Source organism: Cetorhinus maximus, chromosome 17 (genome assembly GCF_964194155.1).
Source record: "Cetorhinus maximus chromosome 17, sCetMax3.hap1.1, whole genome shotgun sequence".
In the NCBI taxonomy this organism is placed as follows: domain Eukaryota; kingdom Metazoa; phylum Chordata; class Chondrichthyes; order Lamniformes; family Cetorhinidae; genus Cetorhinus; species Cetorhinus maximus.
Genome location: NC_135895.1, coordinates 62,788,316 through 62,815,437, shown reverse-complemented (window position 1 = coordinate 62,815,437; position 27,122 = coordinate 62,788,316). Strand labels below are relative to the sequence as shown.

The 27,122-nt window shown below is 41.6% G+C and overlaps 1 protein-coding gene across 1 annotated transcript in view; it reads left to right on the top strand.

Moving 5' to 3' along the window:
* Nucleotides 1–25,562, top strand: part of pgm1 (phosphoglucomutase 1) — a 76,285-nt gene extending 50,723 nt beyond the window's left edge. The window contains exons 5-11 of the mRNA XM_078561315.1: nt 367–557; nt 995–1,149; nt 6,877–6,992; nt 14,611–14,746; nt 18,402–18,585; nt 20,083–20,217; nt 25,261–25,562. Of these exons, the coding sequence (XP_078417441.1) occupies nt 367–557; nt 995–1,149; nt 6,877–6,992; nt 14,611–14,746; nt 18,402–18,585; nt 20,083–20,217; nt 25,261–25,350 (1,007 nt within the window). The 3' untranslated portion in view covers nt 25,351–25,562. The remainder of the gene's footprint in view (nt 1–366; nt 558–994; nt 1,150–6,876; nt 6,993–14,610; nt 14,747–18,401; nt 18,586–20,082; nt 20,218–25,260) is intronic.
* Nucleotides 25,563–27,122: the final 1,560 nt, after the last annotated feature.

Genomic DNA, 27,122 nt, shown 5'->3' with positions numbered 1-27,122 from the left:
TGACACTTTTAAATAATCTGTCAATGCTCAGCAACCAAGTCTCATACCTGTGGGATGGCCTTTTGAACATAAGAGCATTCAGTATACTTCCCAGTGCAAGTCTGTACCTGGAGATATCTAGGGATGAGAAACCTCACAAATCATTCAGTTAGTTTTGTATGTTCAAAAATATACAGCATTAAATAAGCAATTGCTGCTGTGATAGTATATATTTTGCTTCGGTTCAAATCTCGTATTTTCTGGACATCATTCTTAACTATTTTCTGCTGATTAAGTTTTACATTTCAGTGTATTATCTTATTATTGCCTGTGAGTTACACTTTTCTGTCATCAGAATGTTGTTTCAATCATTTTATTCTCTAATAGTTATGGGCCCTTATGTTAAGAAGATTCTGTGTGAAGAGCTTGGGGCTCCTGCAAACTCCGCAGTGAACTGTGCACCCCTTGAAGACTTTGGCGGGCACCATCCTGATCCGAACTTGACATATGCTGCGGACCTGGTGCAGGCAATGCAAACAGGAGACTATGACTTTGGAGCTGCTTTTGACGGTGATGGTGTAAGGAAAAGCATTTGTCTTCCTGTCAGCACTCTAACTCAGCTGTTGTATTGTAACTTCCTAGTTTCAGTGCTAATGACTTAGTCTTTTTTTAAATGTAAATGAAAGGACCTGAACATATGAGCCATTCAAGGGCAGTGTTGGCATTCGTGCCTTAATGCTCAGTGTTTTGGAATAGAAATACCATAGATTCTAGTCGAGTTCTGAAGTCAGGCTTCCACTCTGCTGGGCCACATAGTTTGTTGAGTCTGCTGGGCCACATGAGTCTGCTACTCAGTAGATGGAAATTTTGAATTTAAAAGTTCAGTGTGCCATATCTGTGACTCAGTGTATCAGTGTATATCCGTATTCATACCACCCTGATATGATGGCCTATTTTCGCTATCAATTTTACTAAGGATAAAATATTAAACCTATTAAATTGAACTTTTTTATAGGATCGGAACATGATCCTTGGAAAACATGGATTCTTCGTAAACCCGTCTGATTCCGTGGCTGTGATTGCTGCAAACATCTTCACTATTCCGTACTTTCAGCAGACCGGTGTGCGTGGATTTGCCCGCAGCATGCCCACTAGTGGAGCGCTCGACCGGTGGGTCTGATTTACTTGTACTCTGAAGCTTTTTTAGTTACAGCTCCTGATTTTTTTTCTCATTTGTTTTATTAAATCTGAATTCTTGCTTTTGGGACCTGTTTTGAAAAAATACATTTATGAGGACATTCCTTTGTTCTTTCCTTTCTCATTTGATTTTGTTGAAAACTATATTCCTTTGTTTTTGCTTACGGGAGCATTCTTTTGAACTCAAGAATAGAAGAATTCCATGACCAGTTCCACAGAGTCACCCAAACAGTTATGATCCAAAATTCTCCAACACATTACCTGCCCTCGAGTAGGATCCATGTTAATAGGTTAACCATGGCCTGATAGGAGTCTAAACACCGTGTACTAGTCCAATTTAGAGCAAAGCTCACTTCTTTTAATGATGCTGGTAATTTAGCTCCCAAACACTATTGAGCTCAGTAATCATTTCAAGACAATACTGCCTTGTTGCTATTGATACTTTTACCCACCTCCAATATTCTCCCTCCACCTGGACCCCTCCCTCTGGTTTCTTACCTTCTCTTGATCTTTTCATTGAGAACTGTCGGCGTGACATTAGCCGTCTCAATTTCTCTGCTCCTCTCACCCATTCTAATCTGTCTCTCTCTGAACTTACTGCACTCCGTTCTCTCAGGTCCAACCCCAACATTGTCATCAAACCCGCTGACAAGGGTGGTGCTGTTGTTGTCTGGCGCACTGACCTCTACCTCGTGGAGGCTGAGCGTCAACTCGCAGACAATTTCTCCTACCTCTCCCTGGACCATGACCCCACCATGGAACATCAAGCCATTGTTTCCAGGACTGTCACTGACCTCATCTCCTCTGGAGATCTTCCTCCCACAGCTTCCAACCTGATAGTCGCCCAACCTCGGTCGGCCCGCTTCTACCTCCTACCCAAAACCCACAAATAGAACTGTCCTGGCAGACCGATCGTGTTAGCCTGTTCCTGCCCCACGGAACTCATTTCTCGTTATCTTGACTCCCTTCTCTCTCCCCTTGTCCAGTCCCTTCCCACCTACATCCGTGATTCCTCTGACACCTTACGTCACATCAACAATTTCCAGTTCCCTGGCCCCAACCGCTTCCTCTTCACCATGGATGTCCAATCCCTCTACATCTCCATCTCCCACCAGGATGGTCTGAGGGCCCTTAGCTTCTTCCTTGAACAGAGGCCCGAACAATCCCCATCCACCCCTACTCTCCTCCGTCTGGCTGAACTTGTTCTCACACTGAACAATTTCTCCTTTAACTCCTCTCACTTCCTCCAAATAAAAGGTGTGGCTATGGGTACCCGCATGGGCCCTAGCTATGCCTGTCTCTGTATGGGGAATGTGGAACATTCCTTGTTCCAGTCCTACTCCGGCCCCCTCCCACAACTCTTTCTCTGGTACATCGATGATTACTTCGGTGCTGCTTCATGCTCTCGTCAGGACCTGGAAAAATTTATTAATTTTGCTTCCAATCTCCACCCCTCCATCATTTTCACATGGTCCATCTCTGACACTTCTCTTCCCTTCCTTGACCTCTCTGTCTCAATTTCTGATGATAGACTGTCCACCAATATCCATTACAAGCCTACCGACTCCCACAGCTACCTCGACTACAGCTCCTCACACCCCGCTTAAGGACTCCATCCCATTCTCTCAGTTCCTTCGCCTCCGTCGCATCTGTTCTGATGACGCTACCTTCAAAAACAGTTCCTCTGACATGTCCTCCTTCTTCTTTAACCGAGGTTTTCCACCCACGGTCGTTGACAGGGCCCTCAACCGTGTCCGGCCCATCTCCCGCGCATCCGCCCTCACGTCTTCTCCTCCCTCCCAGAAACATGATAGGGTCCCCCTTGTCCTCACTTATCACCCCACCAGCCTCCGCATTCAAAGGATCATCTTCCGCCATTTCCGCCAACTCCAGCTTGATGCCCCCACCAAACACATCTTCCCTTCACCCCCCCTGGCGGCATTCCATAGGGATCGTTCCCTCCGGGACACCCTGGTCCACTCCTCCATCACCCCCTACTCCTCAACCCCCACCTATGGCACCTCCCCATGTCCACACAGAAGATGCAACACCTGCCCCTTCACTTCCTCTCTCCTCACCGTCCAAGGGCCTAAACACTCCTTTCAAGTGAAGCAGTATTTCACTTGCATTTCCCCTAACTTAGTCTACTGCATTTGTTGTTCCCAATGCGGTCTCCTCTACATTGGAGAGACCAAACGCAAACTGGGCGACCACTTTGCAGAACACCTGCGGTCTGTCCGCAAGAAAGACCCAAACCTCCCTGTCGCTTGCCATTTTAACACTCCACCCTGCTCTGTTGCCCACATGTCTGTCCTTGGCTTGCTGCATTGTTCCAGTGAAGCCCAACGCAAACTGGAGGAACAGCACCTCATCTTCCGACTAGGCACTTTACAGCCTTCCGGGCTGAATATTGAATTCAACAACTTTAGATCTTAAACTCCCTCCCCCCATCCCCACCCCGTTTCTTCCCCCTCCCTTTTGTTTTTTTCAATAATTTATATAGATTTTTCTTTTCCCACCTATTTCCATTATTTTTAAATCTACAACTAATACCTTGTTAGTCTTTCCACCCCACCCCCACTAGAGCTGTACCTTGAGTGTCCTGCCATCCATTCTTAATTAGCACATTCTCTTAGATAATATCACCACCTTCAACACCTCTTTGATCCTTTTGTCTGTGACATCTTTTGATTCTCTGCTCCTATCACTGCTTGCTTGTCCCAACAACCACCCCACCCTCAACTTCTCTCCCCCCGCCCCCCACTTTAAACCAGCTTATATTTCACCCCTTTCCTAACTGCACTCAGTTCTGTTGAAGGGTCATTGGACTCGAAACGTCAACTCTTTTCTTCTCCACCGATGCTGCCAGACCTGCTGAGTTTTTCCAGGTAATTCTGTTTTTGTTTTTGTTTTGCTATTGATACTTGTTTTTTAATTGAGACAAATTAAGAGAACAAGAGGATCTTAAACACAATTTTGTTATAAGTTTGATTTTTTTTTTGAAGGCTTCTGATGACAAGATTTCCTCTAACCAGAAAATCCTCTAGTATTGTTTCCCATTCATCAAAAATACTTGCATGTTGCATGTTACCACTATTGTGCTTAGTGTTGCTAATCAAAACTTCTGTAAATAAGATAGTCCTAGTTAATTTTTAATTTAAGCTGCTTTACTCCTTTGTACCATATTGTGAAAATAATAGTTTAAGTTTCAGAATATTCCAAAGAATTGTGGTCTGCAACACCGTACTAAATATCTTTGAAAGAATGATGTTTGAACAACCAGCACATTCCCAGCTCAATGTAGGCTCCCCCTCCTCTGCCTGTATGTATTTTCACTTTCTCAACATTGCCTTCTGCCTTTGTATGCCTCTTTTCAATCAAAAGATGGGCTTGACTATGCGCTTTTAAGTAGGTACCACCAATGCTGCTATATTTTAATGGGAATTAATCTCCTTATATCTCTCCGACCCAATGCCAAGATGGAGGTTATAAAGATCAACGATGCTTAATGACAGTTATGATTCAGATTCAAACTCGCACCCTCTGAATGAGTCTTCTAATCTTCTAAAGCTGGCATCAGAGATAACCCATCTTAACCTTGTCTACCTATTGGGGTTGTCTGTTCTCTGTTTCCTCTCCCTACCTGCTTTTCTCTGATTTGAGATGGCGCACCAACATGTCAGATGACAGGTTAGGACCAGTCAGTAGGGTAGGTCTCCCACTTATAATTTTTATTTTTACTCCTATTCTTTCAAGGTATCCTCATCATCCAAAACTGAAATAATCTCTTGGTGAGCTGCTCCAAAGTTTCTGCTAATACAGCTGAGAAACCTATTACTGGTAGTATGTGAAAGATGTCTGCTCATGCTTCTCCCTGTTAATTTTCCTCCTGTACCTGAGTGCCTAGAACCTCTCCACAGCAGTGCAATCAAACTCGATAATTCTTGGTCGTGGGAGCTAATGGCACAAACCCACTTCCCTTTATTGTGCTACCTGAGTTGAATAGGTTATAGCTTTTCTCTCCTCACCCGGATATATCCCTCCCCGAGAAACTCCTTATCTACTGGCTATATTGCAATAATATGTTTGGAAATGAAGAACTTAAATCACTTGAGCTACCAGCCCACCTTCAATTCTTGTTTTAAAGCACTTTTTTTATGGATAATCTGGATGTCATATGACATTTCTTACGAAGGTGGTACAGGTAGCTGATGATGTTGACTTGACAGATTCACCGTGAATTAACACAGTTTAGTTATTCAATAAAATTGACACAAAAATGTTTTCAAGGAGAAATGCTTTAATTGGAGTCATTTTTATACATGCATGCTTGCGTAGTCCATCTAATTTATGGTGTGCTAATTGGGAGACAGACAATGATAAACTATGTAATGAGTTAGCAAGAAACCCATTCTTATTCTGTTGGTAATATAGCAAGCACTATCAGGCCTTCCTCTCCAGAGCATAAATAACTGTGTTTCCACATTGCAAACCAGTTCCTTAAACCTCCCTCCCTGGGAGGGAGGGGCCCCCTTGCCCACCAACAACAAATGCAGACAGCTCATGGATTTTTGTATCATTGAGATAGTGGTAATCTGTTCAATGGTTCTGCTGTACCCCCACTTTCTCTTGCCCACCGAGACAAACTTACTCAAAGACTCCTTGTACTCTATCCCTGAAGCCACACCTTTGCCTAGTTTGGCTTCTATCACCTTCATGCCTCTCAGAGCTCATCTTGTCCAGGAAAACCACCTCCTACTCTCTTGATCTCATTTACACTAAACTTCTAAACACTCAGCCTCCCTGATGTAGTACTTGTTTTCTTAAATTCAGGAGAAACTTCTTTACCCAGAGAGTGGTGAGAATGTCGATCTCGCTGCCACAGGGAATAGTTGAGGTGGATGGAATAGATTCATTTAAGGAAAAGCTAGATAAACATGAGGGAGAAAGGAATGGAAGGACATGTTAACGGTGAGATAAAGAAGGGTGGGAGAGGCATATGTGGGGCATAAACGCCGGAATGGGCCAGTTGTTTGTGTGTTGTACATTCTATTCTATTTTACTGCGCACCTCCCTATCAAAATCACTGTCAGCACATTGTTCTCAAAATGCCCTACCTGAACCTACTGACCTTGCAACTATCATTCCATCTTCAACCTCCCTTTTTGGGGTTATTGAACGTATTGTTGCCTTCCAAATCTGTGTCTATCTTTACTTTAAGTCCATGTTTGAATCATTTCAGCTTGGCTTCTGTGCCTGCCACAGCACTGAAACAGTTCTAGTCAAAGTTGCAAAAATCATCCTCTGTAACTGTGACCACTATTTACCCATCCCACCCGTCCTGCCATTAACCTTCTGCAGCCTTTGACATGACTAATAAGACCATCCTTCTCCAGTGCCTCTACCCCATGGTCCAGCTCAGTGAACTGGCCTCACTTGGTTCCACTCTTACCTATCTAATTGTAATGAATGCACTCCAGCATTGGCTTTTCTTCCTGGTCCTACACCATTCCCTCTGGAGTCTCCCGAGGATCCATCCTTCGCTACGTCCTCACTCTATTCTACATATTCCCCTTTCATGACAGGATCTGCAGACATGAGATCAATTTCCACAATGCATAATGGGTACATTTTCTGGGCAGTTTTCTTAATGAGTTGAACAACATTGAAAACTGGACTTCTTAACTCCTCTCTTTGAAGGGTTGCTAAGGCTACAAAAATAGCCTTGTATGAGACCCCCACTGGCTGGAAGTTCTTTGGAAACCTGATGGATGCCAACAAACTTTCCCTTTGTGGCGAAGAAAGCTTTGGTACCGGTAAGGTGTTTTATTTTCTATTTGGGGGGATGAAAGGGATTTTTTAGTTTGGTGGAGAGATGGTTTCTAAATTTCTGTGTGGTTAAACTTTATCTGTTGCCAGTTCAAAGACGACATCTTTATAAATGTAAAGGTTTAAACTGTGTAATGGCTGTATGCTACTAGACCCTGGAAAACATGCTCACATTTGAACTTGATTGTCATGGGATGATGTAGAAACTCATTGTAGCAGGCATGCTCCCATATGTGGTGCCTTGGCAGTGCTGAACAGCAGTTCAGTTCCCAATACCACTGAGTGGTTAATACCACAGTGAATCCAAAGTCAAGGTAACTTTTTATAAATATATTTTTTCTCCACCTGTTTCTATTATTATTATTTTTAAAATTTATTTCCATTCATTGTTTTATACCCACCTTTTTAGCCTATTTCGATCTTTTCTCCCACATTGTCCCCTCCCCCCACTCCACCCCCACGAGGGCCATCTGTCACTTGCTCATCCTGCTTTCTACTCTTAATGTCACCATTAGCACCTCCTTTAGCCAGTATCACCACTATCAACACCCCTTCAACCTTTTGTTTATGACATATTTTGCAATCTCTCCTTTGCCTCCATCAATCACTGGCCTTTTGTCCAGCTTCACCTGTCCTGCCCCCCTTAAACAGTATATATTCCACCACATTTTTACTTCTCTTTAGTTCTGAAGAAGAGTCATACAGACTCGAAATGTTAACTCTGTCTTCCACTCCACAGATGCTGTCAGACCTGCTGAGTTTTTCCAGCAATTTTTGTTTTTGTTCAAGGTAACTCTGGCAGCAATAGTGGCAGTGAGCTGAGAGCAGATTTGCCTTTTCCCTTTGACCTCTTGGAAGTATGAATGGGCATTATTGTGAGATTCACACACTCTCAAAAAGTAATAACAATTTGGAAAGCTATAGGTAACTGAGGTACAAGGATCCCACAGTCTCAGTTCTGATCCCTGCTCTGTGTTGGTTTGGCTGATTTCAGCCAGAGTGGCTGTAACAAAATGGGGTTATAATGGTTTCAGCACCTCTTGGTGAGTGAGGGAAAAATGAGCCAGGGATTTCATTTCTGATTACTGCCCAGTGACGTGAGCTGGAATCTAAACAAATGTGGATATCTGGGGAGCGACAGGATCGCTTGGTTTCCATTCACCCCACAGTTGCGTTATATAAGATTTTAGTCCGGGAGTCATAGACTACCCAAAAAAGGTGGTTGGAAGCCATAGGTGATTTTAAAGCAGTTTATTAAGAAACAACAGTTTAGATATGATACATCAGCTAAATAGGCAGAAAAGACATACAACCCCATAACAGGTGAGAATGGGTAACTGATCCTAGATCAGATGAAACGATGGGAGAAGCAGAGGGATATAGATCTCCGTGGCCGGCAGTGGCAGTCTCCTTAGAACAGTTTATTGGTCGCAGATCAGCTGACCTGATGAATGAAACTGACCTCCATAGCTGGAAGTGGCAGTCTCTTCCGTTCTCAGTCATCTTGAGCTAGCCAGAGCGTTAGGATGAAGCCAGCATGGATCACTTCGGAAAGTTCTCCTCTGTCCAAAGTCTTCAGCTAACCAAAGTGGTTTTTCCCTCATGAGAGTCCATTTATATACTGTATATCTTGAAATTTTGTATCAATCATTTAATCAATTGCCCATCGGCAAGGGATGTATATTCAAGGTAATCCTTCCTATTTCCAATGGAATCACATGAAGTCATTTTGTGGCTTATTGCTTGTTAGGACGTCCTGTTTAACCTTCAGGCAGTTGCTTTACATATGGGTCATGAGGTCAGTCCCCTCCTTAACAGGATTAGCAATGTCTTGTTTCAGTACCTGTGCTAAAGTCATGTCCTTAGCAGAGATTAGCCTTCACTGTTCGGTGTTTGTCAGCCAGGAAATCTACTATGGGAGCTTTCTTGATAAGAGAGAGAGCTATTCCCATAATATTCAATAAATTTCTTCGAATTTTATAAGGTTATTACACAGTGATTTCTTATGGTTGTTTGTTAGCACTCACTGACTATGCAAGATTGTAATTTTGATGAGGTTAGTAAGGGTGCTTGGCACCTTTGGAACTGTACCCCTGCAACTCTGCATGATAAAAGCAAGAAGAATCATGTGGCAGTAAGGTAAGTCACTTTATGTCCCTTTAACATTGCAGATGTACAGAGTTCCACTGTAGTATGGTATGTCAGAAATATTCCTGTACTTTACAAATTATTTTCAATACTTGAATCTGATCATAGAGTATCTCATCTGATCATACAGTTAATTTTGCTTTGATTTTATGATGTACTACTTTCAATCCCAGGTAATACAGCAAGGTACTGCCCTGTTTTTCCCCCTCTAGCAGTCTGTATTGTTTTTCACCATGAGCATAATCACTCTTTGGCCTGGGATAGCTTAGGCTGCAAATTTCCCAACAAGCACTTAGACTATCTTCATTATGTATAAAATGTGGCAGTAAACGATTAAGAAGTTGTGTAAGCTAATCAATTGTACTATAGTTCAGTGGGTAATGCCACCACCTAGTGTGGTACTAAGTCATACAGAGTAGGAGGTTGTAGGTTTGTATACTGGCCTGTGCTCACCTTGGGTGGGGTGGCAGTTTGGAGCTCTATAATTTGCTTCATTGCCCTTGGGCAAGAAGGAGGGACAAATCAACTCTGGTTTCACCCTTGATCAGTATTTAGAGATCACTGCTGGACAATAGATGCGTTTGGGCTCATGAAACCATACCCACCAAAAGTCCTGTTTGAAATCTTCGCTAATGTGCTTTACAGAACAATTTATTGATATATGTTTAATGAAAGATTCTGTTTTACTACTGATTTTTAAAGCCAAGCCTTTTGGGACCAATTTTAAAAACTTAAATATTATAACATCATTGTAAACTGAGTAATGTATCAAGATTAAATACATATCCTTAATTTTACTTGCATGATCTAAATTTGGGAGTTTATCCATTCATATCTTTAAACACACTGTCAAATTACTCTCATTTCCCCTGTTTTAATAAAAGCAACACAATTTCCTAATTTTCTTAATATCAGCCAGCAACCTAGCGAACAAACAATGGTTGTGCTGGTGTTTCCATAGAAGTGGGGAGGGATCTTGGGATGTACATTCCCTAACAAAACCTGACTGATGGGGGAGAATTTTCTCCCTGTTGGGGCAGGCACGGGCGCGCAGCCGACCGGCGCCCCGATTGACTGAGCACTGCCATTTTATGTGGGCAGGCCACACGCACCTGGAAGCGCTGAGTGCTCCCTGTGCAGGTTGGGGGGCTTGCTTGAGTCGGGGAGTGCACTCTTTCGTGCATGTGCGCGAAAGAGCGCAAAAATCTCCGAGGCACAGAGGTGCCTCAGGGAGATTACTTTCACTTATTATACATTGATTGAAGGTAAAAAAAAATTTTTAAGGACATGTCCCCTCATGTGAAACATGTGAAACTGTCACATGAGCTGGGACATGTCCATTAATTTTATTAAACATTTTTCAAACACTTTTAAAAACACCCATGAAACCTCATCCCGCCTCTGGATGAGGTTTCATAAAAAATGCGAAGGCTGCCTGGGCTCTTTGCCTGCCCGCCAACCTTAAGGTTGGAAGGGCAGCTCAGGTCAATGATTTAATTGATTGTCAAATGGCCTTAATAGGCCTTTAACAGTTCGATGGGCGCGCAGTCGACTCAGCTGCGCGCCCGCCGAACTGAAAATCTAAATGACACACGGTGATGTCGGGATGCTGAAGATTCTGTCCTTTGGATGGTTTGTACCCTTCATACCGATCTGCTGCTTCTACTCTGCCAGACATCCAGCCCAGCCGAATCTGTTCTGCTTTGCTGTGTCTTTTTAATACTCCCCTTTCTACATCCTCTTTAACTATTCACACACACTTTGTGTCTCATAAATATCTTTATTTCTTTGATTTTATTTTGTTATATCTCTCTTTGTCTTCGGCTAATATCATGACTGCCACTTTATCATCTCTTGTTCCCCACCCAAGCACTTCACTGGCCATTCTACTTCTTTACCTATATTTTGTGTTTTTTTTTAATCCTTCCCATCTTTCCCAGAATTCTGTTTGCATCCCTTCAATCAAGCTTCTGCCCTGCCACAGTACTGAAACGGCTCTTATCAAAGTCTCAAGTGGCATCCTATTTGACTGTAACGGAGGTAAACTCTCCTTCCTCGTCTTTCTTGACCTGTCTGCAGCTTTTGACACGCCATCCTCCTCCAACGTCTGTCCACTATCATCCATCTGGGAGGGTCAGCTCTCACCTGTTTCCATTCTTACTATCTAATCGTAACTAGAGAATCACTTTAAATGGCTTTTCTTCCTGCTCCTGCGCCATTACCTCGATGACATGAAGGATCTGTGGATCTGCCCTTGGCCCACTCCTATTTTCCCCTCGGCAACGTCACCCGAAAGCAGAACATTAATTTTCACATATACGCTGATGACACCCAGCTCTACCTCACCACCACCTCTCTTAGCTCGTCCACTGTTGCTAAAGTATCAGACTGCTTACCCGATATTCAGTACTGAATGATGATTAAATATTGGGAAGACTGAAGCTATTCATTTCTGTCCCTGTTCCAAACGCCATGCCCTCGGTTCTGAATCCATCCATGTCCCTGACAGCAGTCTGAGATTAAGCCAGTCTGTTTACAACCTTGCAGTTGCATTTGACTCCGAGATGAGCTCCACAAGCATATTCGCACCATCATGGAGACCACCTATTTCCACCTCCATAACATCACCCAACTTCAGCCCTATCTGTGCTCACCTGTTGCTAAAACCCTCAGTCGTGCCTTTGTTAACTCTAGACTTGACTATTCCAACGTACTCCTGGATGGGCTCCCACATTCCACTCTCTGTAAACTTGGGATCACCTAGAACTTTGACACAGACCTCCCTGTCGCTTGCCATTTCAACACACCACCTTCCTCTCATGCCCACATGTCCATCCTTGGCCTGCTGCAATGTTCCAGTGAAGCTCAACGCAAGCTGGAGGAACAGCACCTCATCTGCCGACTAGGCACTTTACAGTCTTCCAGGCTTAACACTGAGTTCAACAATTTCAGATCATGAACTCTCTCCTCCATCCCCACCCCCTTTCCGATCCCGCTTTTTCCAGTAATTTATAATTTTTTAAATATATTTTTCTTTTCCCACCTATTTCCATTATTTTAAAATTTATTTCCATCCACTGTTTTATCCGCACCTTTTAACCTATTTCAATCCCTTCCCCCCACCCCACCCCCACTAGGGCTATCTGTCACTTGCTCGTCCTGCTTTCTATCCTTAATGTCACCATTAGCACATTCTTTAGCTAATATCACCACCGTCAACACCCCTTTGTCCTTATGTCTATGACATCTTTGGCAATCTCTTCTTTGCCTCCACCTATCACTGGCCTTCTATCCAGCTCTACCTGTCCCATCCCCCTCAACCAGCTTATATTTCATCTCATTTCTATATTTCCTTAGTTCTAATGAAGAGTCAAACAGACTCGAAACGTTAACTGTATTCCTCTCTGCAGATGCTGTCAGACCTGCTGAGTTTTTCCAGCTATTTTTGTTTTTGTTTCACCCAGAACTTTGCTGCCTGTGTCTTAACTTGCACCAAGTCCTGTTCCCCTATCACCCCATGTGCTCTCTGGACTACATTGGCTCCCAGTCAAGAAATGTCTGGATTTTAAAGTTCTCATCTTGTTTTCAAATCCCCTCATGCCCTTGCCCCTCCCTATCTCTCTAATTTCTCTCAGATATTTCCACTGCTCTAATTCTGGCCTCTTGAGCATTCTCGATTTTAATCGCTTCATCATTGGTGGCTGTGCCTTCAGTTGCCTAGGCTCTAAGCTCTGGAATATCCTCCCTTACACCTCTCCCCCTCTCTCTAATTGCTTTAAGGCACTCCTTAAAACCTATCTCTTTGACCAAATTTTTAGCCATCGAACCTAACATCTCCTTATGTGGCTCGATGTCATATTTTGTTTTATAATGAACCTGTGAAGTGCCTCGGGATTTTTAAAATTATGTTAAACGTGCTATATAGATATACATTGTTGTTGTTTTACCCTATTCCTTTCTTTTGTTGTGTGCCTTTTTCAGTGCTGCTCATCTATAATATCGCCAACCTCTGAGGGTTTGAAATGTTGATTGACTCCTGTTTTGTCGCCAGATACTGCCTAATCTGCTGAGTACTTAAACCCTTCTCTGTTTTTGTTTCTAGCATCCTAGTTATTCTATGCTGTACCCTCTATATGTCTCAGCATCCTTTCTATAGTATGGAGCCCAAAAGTACACATACTACTCAAACTGTTCTTGCTGAGATTTTATATAGATTCCTCGTTACATCTTGACTGGTATATTACATATGTCTTGCCATGGAAACCACTATGACCTTATCCAGTTGAGGTGTTGCCTCAGTAAGATCTTTCCTATACTAAACTTGCTGCCTTTGTCCCATTCACCTCAGCCAATATCAGTCCTGAAATGGCTTTGTATGCTTCTACTCAGCTTAGTCATCAAGACTCAGTAGAACACTTCTCTCGGGTTAGGTAAATAACCATTTAACAACTTAGGTCTTTCTTCAGAAGGGATAATGAAAGATTAAAATTATTTTATGGAATCAGGAAAAGTGACAGGAAACAGGAAAATATAGGTAAATGGAGAGGAAGTTTTGGTGGAATGATTGTTAGATCATAGAATCATAAAATGATACAGCACAGAAGGTAACTGTTCGGCCCATTGTGCCTGTGCCTGAGATGTTGTGAAAGGAGAGAAATGTTAAATAAATTAAAGGTACAGCTCAAAGCATTGACTTACCTGTTCATTGATGCTGACTGAGCACTTTTGTATATGCAAGATTTTCTGTTTTTGTTCTAGATTTTAAATTTTTGCTATTTTTTTGCTTCTTGGATTATATAATTGTTTAATGTTGATTGGCTTAATATTAACTGATATGTCTGTCTTAAATATGTATTTAAGCTCTGTTGTGATATTGCTTTCGAGCTGTACTTGTATGTTGACCCTTTTCTAGTTTTAAATTTTCTTTTTATTCCTGTTTACTCTCCCCATGCTCTTGAAAGTATTGTTATGTAACTCAAAAAAGTGCAAAATTTCATAAAAACCCCTGAGTTGGTATCTCGTCTAGTAACTTACTGGGTAAAGACGCTTGTCTTATGTTATACCGAACTATACATAACAGAAAGTCACATGTTCAATTCCTGATCTCTGCTGAGTTAGCTGATCTAATTCTTCATAAGAGTTGGTCTCATTGGGCTTTGAAGGAGAAAACAGCCATTGTTTCCAATCCTGATAGTTATCCAGTGAAGTGGGTTAAGGCTGAGAACATTGTTGGAATACAGTAGAAGGAACTTTTATTCTTTGAGCATTGAACAATCCCAGGGCTGTTTAGGTGCAAAGTCGAAAAAGTTTTTCCTTAATCTAACCTTACCTGGGAGTGCTTGATGATGACATTAAAAAATGTTTATTGTACCAGCACTTCATCATCATCATATTCACAAAGTTTTGTTTAATTAAAATCTTGATACATAATGACTTATGTTTATTATCTCTTTTAAGGGTCTGACCACATTCGTGAAAAAGACGGTTTGTGGGCTGTGCTTGCCTGGCTGTCCATTATTGCCAAACGCAAACAGAGTGTGGAAACAATCATGGAGGAACACTGGCAGAAATATGGTCGCAATTTTTTCACCAGGTTAGATCATCTCATTCAAAAAACTTCTTCTGCCTTTCACACTAACATGCAGGGCTTCAAAACAAAATGCAGAGATATGCACCACATCTGGTTCTCATGTTTATCTACAGGTTGTGGTCAAATTATGTGAAGACCATGATTATCATTTGTCAGGGCGTTTTCCGATTTACTTTCAGGAATGGTGTTAAAAGTCATAAATACATGCGAACATACAAATGAGTGGAAAGGAACAGACCAGATCTGTCCTGTTTAGTTATGTCGTAGCTAAGTAACATGACCCCCAATACTCCTCATCCATTAGTCTCCTGAGAGAAGCAACAAAACAGAAATAAATAACCAGGGCCAATCCAGGTGCGAAAGAACCTGGGGAATTTCTCTCCGACTCCTAAGGCAAAAAGAAGAGTTCCTGGTGATAACAATGATCGCAAGGTACATTACCCAACATTCCACCTACCTTTTGTACGCAACAATATCCATGTCCTGCCTGAACTTGTCTATCTCCCTTCTGACTATTTGCAATGAAGTTTCATCCACTTCATGAGTTGGCAGCCTTTTCAAAAGGTCAAAAGAAAAACCTCCTGACATCTAACCTAGTTCTATGCTTCACTACCATTCACCATGCGAAAGGACCAGAAGCGGACACAGTATTCTAGATAGAGTTGTTAGACAGGAACACTGTGGTGCTTTTGTTTTCTCCTGCATTTTCCTAGCTCCAGATGTTAATACCCTGTTTGCTTTCGCTGTAGACTCTCGGTGCTGGTCATGAACTGTTAGTGACTTAAGCACTATCATATGCACGACTGAATTTTATCAGCCCTTTAGGAATGGGCTGGGAGATGGGACAGTTGACAAAGTGGCGCGTGGTGGCATGCCTGATGTCATCTTGTTGCCATGCCATTTAGCCAGCAATGGGAAAGATGGCAGATGAGCTGCCCACTCAGAGTGCAATAGAATCACTTAAATGGCCAATTAACGGCCACTTCCTGCCTTTGTGAGCATTTTGCCGGAAGCTAGGGGTCCACTGCCATGTGGGGATACCACCCAGTGAAACCTTGCAGCTTTCCAGCTGACTTGGGGTGGAGGGGGGGGGTTTCTTTTTTGGGTACTCTTCGGCCCATGGAGGAGCCCCCTGGGTGACAATGGCTGCCCCAATAGCAACAGTGCCACCTGCCCCCCCTGGCCTCACCTGCCTGTGAGGCCCTTGCTGCCCCCAGTCCCATTTACCCTTCTTCAAAAGTGTTGGCCATCAATGTGCCCTCGTCCTGCAGGCACAGCCTGAGCAATATCCCCTGCTAGCAGTGGCACTGGTGAGCTGTTTGCCCTCTGATTGGGACTTACAAGGGATGGCAGCCCCAGCAGCAGCCACTGAATTGGCTTAATTGGCTGCCAGCAGCAAAATGCAGCCTGGGTCCAGCCTCCCGCCAAAGTGGTGTTCTCCCCAGTTTGCATCTCCGATGGCAGAGCTCCTACTGCCTCTGCAAAATCCAGCCCTCAGGTTTTAATTCAGGCACCAGAATGATTGGCATTAGCCCCATCAAGATACATCACATACACTTATCAACATTAAATGTCATTTGCCAGGCATAGGTCCATTCTCCCACTGAATCTAGATGATATTGTGATCTAGTCTTATCAAAGATTCAGACACCAGCACAGACCTTTTTGTTATCCATGAACTTGCATCAGTATGCGGAATGCCTTCATCGAGACCATTGGTGTATATTGCAAAGCGTAGTGGCCCTAAAACCTATCCCTGCTGGGCTCCAGTGGTCACCAGTCTCCACACAGAGCCGCCACTATTAATGGCCTTGTCAACAAAAATGCATTAATTTTCTTTCCATCCCAGGATCTGCCCTCCAAACTCTCAGGACCCTCTATCTTGTATAGCAGCCTATTATGAGGCATCTTGTGAATGCTGGGAATTTGCAGCAAGACTAGAAAATAGTGAAAAACCAAAACAACTCAATTAACATCCAAATTAGAAAGATAAGTCAATATTTCAGAAAGAACCCTTCAGAATTCTGATTTGTCAAAAAGACATACCTGAAATGCTGGCCTTTGTGTTTGTTTCAAATTCTGATTAATCTTCAGTGTATTTCCAGTATTTTCTGTGTATTCAGTTGCTGAAAGATCCTGCTCTGAAAAATGTTTCGACAGTCACGCTATTTGCTACCTGGAAGGTTTGTGTTGCGGCAGATGCTGAACACGCAAACAATTGAGATATGCTTGTAAATGAACTGCTGCTAGACTCGTGTTTTGTATATTGTAAGTCTACAGCACAAGAAATCATGCACTCATTGCTAATGAAGAAATGTTATGTTTTGCTTTGTTTAGAAAAAAGAACAGAGCTTTTATACAAAGTTTAAATGATTTTTATTCTGATGTTTAGTGATTTCGTACTCCATGACATAATCTTCAGTCACTTCACAATTTCTTTTATGATGTCCGCATAAATGGCCATTCGTTAAGTTTAAAAATAATTATGTTTTAAGTTGTCTTATTTTTGTCGTATAAACAGAATACATATCAGAGATGAGAGGTTATTGAAAATGAACAACCCCTTGTGATGGATAGAAGTCACATGCCTGCAATCCACACTTAGGTTATTTCACAAATCACATTTTCCATCTCTACTCACCTATGGTATGATAAACTGTGATAAATGAGTTGGGAGATCCCCATATAATGTAATTTTCACTTGATCTGTTGGAAGGAGTTAGCTTGATTCGTAATTCATCCTTTATGTAAAAAATTCAGATATTCATTGGGGAACTGTGGCACAACTCAGTTATCAGGATCATGTCTGAGTCAAATGTGTTTGATCTCCCCAGATGTTGATGTGTAAATGCATGACATGGTTCGGTTCTAAGCCATACAGACTAGAAAGCACCAAATTGAGGTCAGTTGAAATTTGTTTTCCTCTCCAGCTGACATCGATTTGGACTCTGGCGTAGGTCTCAGTGCCCTGGGTTATGGATGGGGAAAAAAGCAGCTAGAGTTATTGCCCCATATTTCTATCCAGTTAGCCCTGTCGAACAAATTTGTGTACATGTACAAATTTTGAGTTAGGGTTTAGCTGGGAAACCCTCCACAAACAAATAGCTTACAGTCTAATTTAACATATGAAGAATAACCATTTGAGTGAAGCATCAGAAAGCTGCCAATTTCTGTGAAGTATTCCTTAACACAAATCAACACCTTCAGAAGTGATGAGGAGAAAACGAAATGCTTAAACGAAGTGTTTAAGGGACATAAAAAAAAGCTCAGCTGAAATATCTTTAATTAGCCAACAAGTCTGTGCTGTGTTTTTGTCCACATGAGCGAACTAGTCGAGTCCCACTCTCCTGCTCACATTCCATACCTTTTAATGTGCATCATTTTCAAGCAACTGTCTAAATTTCCTTTAAAACAACTACGAACTCTTCTTCAGTAATGATTTGTGGCAGAGAATTATGCATTTTAGCCATCCTGACCATGAAGAAATTTTTCTAACCTCCCTTGAATTCCTTTTCGTGATTACTTTAAAATTACAGCTTGTCATTACTACCTCGGAAACAATCATATTTACTTCCCTAATCTTGAAGACATGTATTGAATCACCTCTTAACTTCTTAGCTGTATGCATATTGTTCATGCTGATTTTTTTCTGCGGCAGGTATGACTATGAAGAAGTAGATGCTGCAGCAGCGGGTAAAATAATGAAGGATTTGGAGACTATAATGTCAGACCGCGCTTTTGTTGGCCACAAGTTCACCGTTTGTGAGGAAGAGTACATTGTGGACAAGGCTGATAATTTTGAATATTGCGACCCTGTTGATGGCAGCATCTCAAGAAACCAGGTAAGAGATTGATAAGTGTTGCAAGTGCACAATATCTAATTCATTAGTTATCAACAAACATAGAAGTCATTGCATTATAAATTGAAATTTTTGTAACTTAAACCTGCATAAATTTAGAAGATTACACCCCAAGGGGATTACACTTGAAGGGGATAAAGAAATACAGATGATGACCTATAACAATATAGTTTCTCCTGTCTCACTTATCCGTAGAGATGCCAGTCAGGAATATCAGCATGAGAAAGACCAACTGCAATACAACCACAGATTCATTCCTGTGATTGACTGGAAATCTGGATGCTGATCTTTTAAAAAAATATATCGAGTTAAGAATTATGTTGGGGAAGCTATGAGCTTCAGTGGATTAAAATGGTAGCCATTTGCAGGTCATTAATGAATATCTCCTCTGTTTGCTGGCTGTGAGGCTACTTTGTAAACTATGTTTTGGCAGTCTCACTGTGGTTTCAAATGGAAACGAGTCTACAGCATTAATGCTGATATTTTATATAAAAATGATTTGCTTCATTCCAGAGGCTGCTGAAGTTCGAGCAAAAACATAGCATTGGAATCGTACAAAGCTTTATTTTACATTTGACTGTGCTGAATCTGACTTAGAAATACTCAATATCAAAAATATAGATGCCTGAAGTGCGAATGTGTTACATTTCTAAAACTAAAATCTCTCAAATGTGAATATAAAATTGCCAAAAAAAAAATAATTTTGCAATGTACCAGAAGCACCAAATAAAATTTGGAATTGTTTTGCTTTTCCACATTAAATATTTTTATATAACCAGTAGCTTCTACAACCCATGTAATCCATTAACAAAATAATTTCTTTCCTTACAAGACAGTGATTTGGGATTGGTTGTGAGCTAGAGAACAGCTGAAAACTTGGAGCTGTGTTGTAACTTTCCTTCAGTCAGGGATTAACATCCCCAGAAAATTTATTTCTTTATTCAGTCTTCTTTCCTTTCTTACTTCTTCATTCCCCAAGGTGCTGACTGATGATTGGTATAGTTGTACAGCTGCTTACAGCTATCTGATAACTCTCCCACATGGCTTTTCTTCAGATATGAGCCTAGATGATGAGAACAAGCTATTCTGTGGAGGACATCAACTAAAGTCCTATTCCGCACTAATCAGAAATTTTGTGCGCACAGACCTCCCAGCAGGAACTACTGAGTTGTTGCTAGGAGGGAGGACCATGGCGTTTTTCCACATCCTCCACTCTGCGAGCAGTTATAGCACCCAATCATGGGAATCAGCTAGCTCAGCAAAGACCAGGAATCAAACCCTCAGAAATGTTCCAAATACTTTTTTGATTTCCTGCTTGATGTTACAATATGTTCTACTTTTACATTGTAGGGTAGAAATATACACCAGTAACTCATAATAGCAGCATACTGTATATATTTAGAATGTTGGCCATATCATTGACATGTCACAGCATCCGTATCAACTCATGAATAATTCTCATAAATCATATGTTGACAGGGATTGAGAATCATTTTCACAGATGGATCACGCCTTATCTTTAGATTAAGTGGAACTGGCAGCGCTGGAGCAACTGTCAGAATTTACATTGATAGCTATTATAAAGATGCATCTAAAATCTTGAAAGATCCACAGGTAATTTTTTTTAAAAACATTTTTATAAATAGCATTTTGTCACCATTCTGCTTTGCCATCTTGGATCTATCCACCAAACATTGTGACCTGGTGCCTGGTAGTGCTGCTCTGAAGTGGGTTCACATGAATTGTAAGACAACAGTCTGGATGTTCATACTGAAAGCCTGACTCAGATTGGGAGTTAACCATCTAGAAAGCTGTGAATTCACTTAAACATTATGGATAAGCTGCAATATAATTGGCGAAACACTATGTTTGGTTAGAATTCTAACAAGTGTTGAGATCATTCAGTGGAAAAGTGATGACTTCCCAGAAAGTTACTTCAAATCAAACCAAACAATTTAAGGAATAGGACAAGGCCATTTGGCTCAACTAATGTGACCATAAGACTTAGGAGCAGAAGTAGGCCATTCAGCCAATGGAGTCTGCTGCATCATTCATTGAGATCATGACTGATCTGAGAGTCCTCAACTCCACTTTCCTGCCTTTTCCCCACAGCCCTTGATTCCCTTACTGATTAAAAATCTGTCTATTTCAGCCTTGAATACACTCAATGACCCAGCCTCTTCAGCCCTCTGTGGTAAAGAATTCCACAGATTCACTGCCCTCTGAGAGAAGAAATTCCTCATCTCTGTCTTAAATGGGTGACTCCTTACTCTGAGATTATGCACTCTGGTCCTAGACTCTCCTACGAGGGGAAACAACCTCTCAGCATCTACCCTGTCAAGCCCCCTAAGAATCTAATATGTTTGAATAAGGTCACCTTTCATTCTTCTAAATTCCAATGAGTACAGACCCAACCGACTCAACCTCTCCTCATAAGAAAATCCCTCCATACCCAGGATCAACCAAGTGAGCCTTCTCTGGACTGCCTCTAGTGCCAGTATATCTTTCCTTAGATAAGGGGACCAAAACTGTTCACAGTATTCTAGGTGTGGTCTATACTGCCTTGTATAGTTTTAGCAACACTTCCCTATTTTTATACTCCATTCCCTTTGAAATAAAGGCCAACATTCCATTTGCCGTCCCTATTACTTGCTGAACTTGTATGCTAGCTTTTTGTGATTCACGCACGAGGACTCCCAAAACCCTCTGTGCTGCAGCTTTTTGCAGTCTTTCTCCATTTAAATAATATTCAGCTCCTCCATTCTTCCTGCCAAAATGCATAACCTCACATTTTTCCACATTATATTCCATCTGCCAAGTTTTTGCCCACTCACTTAAACCTGTCTATATCCCTCTGTAGACTCTTTGTGTCATCCTCACCGCTTGCCTTGCCACCTATTTTTGTGTCACCTGCAAACTTGGCGATCGTACATTCACTTCCCTCATCCAGGTCATTAATATATATTATAATTAATTAACTATAAATTAACTAAATTGTAAATGTGACCTCTTTTCAGCTGGAGTAGGATATCTGTTTGAACTGGTGAGTTCCCAATCTTGACTGGGCAGTCTGTTTGATTTTCCAAGCAATGGTTAGGCATTCATTCAGAAAGAACCAACTCAGGCCATTCTCCTGTGAACAGTTACAGAGGTCACCCTCCTACAGATGTGTTGGTAATGAGGGCTAAAAGGATATTGCCAAGTAAAACGCTAATATGGGAAGGGATGTTGTTATATTGATAATACAAACCACTAACCATGGTCAGTCAGTGATAGACTCAATGAAGACTATCTGAATATGCATCTTTAAGAATGTTGTTTAATTATGTAGTTATGGACTTGACATTGTGTCAGGCTTTTATTTTCCAATATGATTTTACTGGATTTTTTTTTTGCTACCTTCTTTTAAAAATCTGCCACAAAAACACATGTTGATCAGGCTCCATCATAGACCACGGTAATGTAATAGTCTTCTCCCTTGCAATATGTTAGCATAATTGGCTAGAATTTTCCTTTCTGATAAAGTCATAAATACATTTTTCTTAAATTAACCTTTTGCTTTATAAATGAAATATTTAAAACTAAAAGGATGCCTTGGAAGCTTTGGAACCACGGAAGAAAATTCTTAATTTATATTTGCTAACTTTTTTCCCCCTCTCATCATAATCTGAAGATATTCATTTCTTCCTGAGATATGGTTCCACAGATGCAGGCACTCCACTACCTCATTCTTTACTCATGTATATACCTTGATGGTGAAGAATCTTCTTAACTGAGCCCAATCCTGTCCTCGTCAAACAGGTGCTTCCAGCAGGAGTCACTGGATATCAGTCAGCAGTAGCACTGATGGAGTTTTGCTTTCTCTAACCCAGGGACATTGAAGCTAATTAAAGCACTGTTATTCAGATTGTTATTGGTTGCCACAGCTCAGGGGTTACAGCTGTGAAACTTGCTGGTTTGCATAGTTCAGTTACTAACTGGATGATATAGCTAATAAATGCATTGCACCTTATGGCACTTAACCATACAACTCTGGAAGCTGACATTTGTTGCTGGTCTCTATTGATTAGCTAATCAGAGGTAGGGGTGCTACAACTAGTTCGATGTCTCTAAACCAAGCAAATAAGAAAGAAGTCAGCCCTTGTTTCCTTTCCTCATTGCCATTCATTGATCTCTGCTGAAAAGCATATCTTTTGTGAATGTTGGGTTTGAATGCAGTGTTCTCCATGGTCAAATACTCTGCCAGCACTCACTAAACCATATGACCACTTGAGCGAGGCACTGAAAGATTGCCACCACTTATGGACCTTTGTACCTTCACACGAAGCAGGCAGAAAATTGGAAGAAAAGGGAATTTTTGTTGTGTTCACACCATGGCCTGGATTTTGTCAGGCCAACCGGTTGGAGAACCGGGGGTGGGGAGGAGCCCCCATCATTTCTGTGGGAAAGACCTGATGGAATTGGACACCATCGGGCCTTCCCATTATTGAGGACCCCAGTGGCGGAAGTCCCACTTGCAGAGAGCTGCCAGCCAATCAGAGGCCAGCAGCTCATCATTGCCATTGGGAGCAGTGGCTGCTGGCCGCACTGCACCCACCCAAGGCCCAGGATCACGGGGGGACCCTCGGTCACAGATGAATGAAGGCAGAATGTGGGTCATGGAGGGGTTGGAGGCAGGGGTGTGACTTTCAGCGGTCATTCCCTTGCCCGATGCTGGGTCCCTTGATCGGGCCACGTGGTGCCTGACTACGAGGGAACCGCTCCATATCTAGGTTCACTTGGAGGTGGTACCAGAGGCTGCCAGTGCTGGTGAAACTGTCCAGCATCACTGGAGCAAAAAAAAGTAAGGTTTTGTGTAGCATGGTGTTTCAGTTTATTGGAACACCAAGATGTGTTGCTGTGAAATGGCCCATTGGTTAGTGTCTGTAATTTCATGCATTACTGAGGTTTTGATCTCAACTTTTGGAGAACAACCACGTGAAGGATGATCTCCTCCCACAAAGAGGGAAATCTGAAGGGGATCCAGACCTTAGCTACATTTGCTGCCCATGAAAAGGTGTAAAATAACTGAGATTGAAGTTAAAAGAGGATTCGGTAGCCTCAGTCAACTCTCAATAGTCCAATCGTTAGTGGCAGAGCAGCAATCAACAAAATAAATTGAACGCTCAAATATGCAGCCAAAATAGTGGAGTACAAATGAGACAAAGTCATGCTCAAACTATATAGGCCTAGACCTTCCAGTCTCCAGATAGTCGGAGACTGGACGTAGCCAACCCAAGATTCCCTTTGGGATTCTTTGGAAGTCGAACACACTGACTCCATGGGAATTGCCTGGGAAGCTTGAACTTCTGATGGGCAATTTCCCTGCTCCCTGAAACCCTCTGAAAAAGTCTCCACCTCTGAGTTAGAGTCAGAGACTTCGGACGGTTCTAACTTACTTACCTGGAGAGTTACCCAGGAAATGTTAGACAGAAAAATCCTAGCTTAACATCTGGGTCACTACACAACTGACCCTCTGAACCACCCGGACTCCCACCTCAACCTCCCGATTCCCTCTAACCTGACCTCAACACCCGACTTCCGACCCCGCCCCCCCAACCCAACCTCACCTCCTGACCCAGCTGCCACTCTAACCCATCACCCACACTATCCCCTTACTTACCTTATCCACCCTACCATCTTACTACCCTACCCCCTTACCCATTTACCTCGCTCACCCTACCCCCTTACCCTCCCTACCACAATACCCACCCTACTTCCTTACCAACTTACCTTCTCTCCGTAGCTCTTCAAAGAAGCTTTGGGACATTTTAAACTCTTTACTTGTCAGAATATGGTAGCTAGTGCTGTAAAAATAGGCATGGCTTTTGCATGGATTCTCTCCACTGATGTCTCCGAGGTTTCCTGTGTTGACTGAATTAGAAAAATAGAAATTAGGAGCAGGAGTAGGCCATTCGGCCCTTCGAGCCTGCTCCACCATTCATTATGATCACGGCTGGTCATCCAACTCAATAGCCTGCTCCTGCTTTCTCCCTGCACCCTTTAATATTTTTCGCCCCAAGAGCTATATCTAACTCCTTCTTGAAAACATACAATGTTTTGGTCTCAACTACTTTCTGTGGTAACGAATTCCACAGGCAGAAAGAAGCCATTCAGCCAATTATTTCTGGGCTAGCTGTTTGCTGGAGTAATCCAATCAGACTCTCTAACAACAACTTACCTTTACATAGCACATTTAATCTAATACAATATCCCAAGGTGCTTAACAAGAGTGAGGAAGGTAACTGGGTACTTTCTTGTCTGATCAGGGTCAGAAATAGGTGTTCTGATCATGTTCAGAAGATTTGGGCCATAGCGTTCTAGAAAGAATGTCCATTTCTGATCAACATGATTCAAGGGAGTCATTTAATTCTTGCAGTTTATTCAAAGCAGAGCCATGAGACTAATTCCTAGCATCTATCAAAATCTTGAAAGCAGCCGCCTCATCTGCAAATGGTGCATCCATTTGGGAAGGCCTGATTGGGAGAGAAAATATTATTCAAAAAATGAGGCTTGTACCCTCTCATGTGAACATGCTCAAAATAAGAGAGCCAAGAAAACAAGTGTTCTTAAAAAAAAAACCTTAATTCAAAAATTTAATTTCTGTTTCTTTTACAGGAAATGCTCGCCCCTCTAATAAAAATTGCTTTGAAGATTTCTCAGATTCATGAGCGAACAGGCCGCACCAGCCCTACAGTGATCACTTAAAAGTCTAATACTAATAAATCAGAAGATAAAATATTGGAGAAGGAATTACTAAAGGAAAAACCTGAAAAAATGTGAAAAGTGCTACTGTAAACTATCATTTCCTACTTCATGTTCAAGTTTTCTGAATATTGTAGAGAGAAAAAGCTATTAGAGAAAATGAACATGGGCTAGGAATGCTGAAGTAAAAATGTAATAAAATATAAATATATATATATATACATACTCCATTGGTGTTATGTTGTTTCCAGCCTCTTAAATGGTTTAGATGAAAACTAAAATTAACTTTGGTTCGTAACTAAATACGTGTTCTCATTATCAACACCAGTATTGTATTACAACTAGAAACTTGTGCAAATTAGTACTTGAAAGGACACCACACACACAATTTATTTTAAGGTGACAAACAAGCATCAACAAAACCAGCAACAACTTATTTCACATGAAATAACTGATTTTCTGTTTCATTGATATGCTCAGCATGGTTGTTTAAGTCACAGAGTAGCCACTTGTTTGTTCAGTTGAATTCTTTTCAGAGATATTTTGTTGATCATGATGGTGCTTGTTCAGCAGGTTCCTGATCCTATGCTTTTATGGTCAACAGTGATAAGCAGAAAGTATTTTAGTTTATAGCAAACTTGTAAATTACCTGGCTCATCAGAAATGGACAGACACAGGACAGAAATGAAATGAAATGATTACTTTATTTCAAAAGTGCAATTAAGATTGAGTCAATACCCGAACAAAATGACATTATTTATTCTCGAAAACTTTTTCAATTGATTTGTGGTAAATTTCAGGCTTTAATCGATTTAAGTAATAGAAAGCAAATTTCATTTTCACTACAGTAAGGATCATTACACTTTAATCTGAGTTCAGAATGTAAAACGGTTTACTACTTTGCAATTATATTGTTGGTAAATACTTGACTACATCCTCTTAAAATAAAGCATCACATTGTACCCATGCAGTGATACAGATAATTTATTTGGTTGAGTACAGTGCAAGTAATTGCTTTCATATTGTTCACAAAAAAGGTATATTGAGATGGGAGCCTTAGGGATAAACAGAAATCAGGGTCCTATGAATGATATCCCTGAACTGTCAACTGAATGGAGCATCTATGTGGACACTCTGCTTAATAAAACCTGCCACATACCTGCTGGGAGGCCATCTTGTACAAGTTTAAAGTTATTTTTATACGCTCCTCTGGGCTCCACAAGAATGGTTGGGCTGCTTCCTTGGATTCTACATTCTCCTAAGCCCCCACCTCTCCCCTGAAACCCAGCTGTATCCAAAATTCCATTAGTTGTTCCCTAGGGTGAAAATCAGGTATGGCAATATACATCATCTCTGCTGCGGTGCGATTTATTTTGTTGCATCATAAAATTAAACAACATGGGGGGACCATTCAGCCTATTATGCCTGTACTGGCTTCTTGTCTGTCCCCAAACTATAGAATCCCCATCATTATTGTTTTCTAATTCTTTGTCCTGTCTCCCACCTGTACAGCGGAGCCAGCCATTGATTGGTTCTAGCTACACTCTCCAGAGGAGCTATCACTTTTTCACCAGTATTTAACAATACCAGTTGGAGAATGAGATGCACTCGGGACTCCGGCACTACATGCCTGGTCCTCCTTTTGACTATTTGGCAATCACGCATTCCCTTTCTGCCTGAAATCTCTTAAGTTGTAGGATGACCACTTTCAGAAACACGATATTCAAAAAGTTTTCAACGGATGCACCATAGTGAAAAACAAAAAACTACTGCGG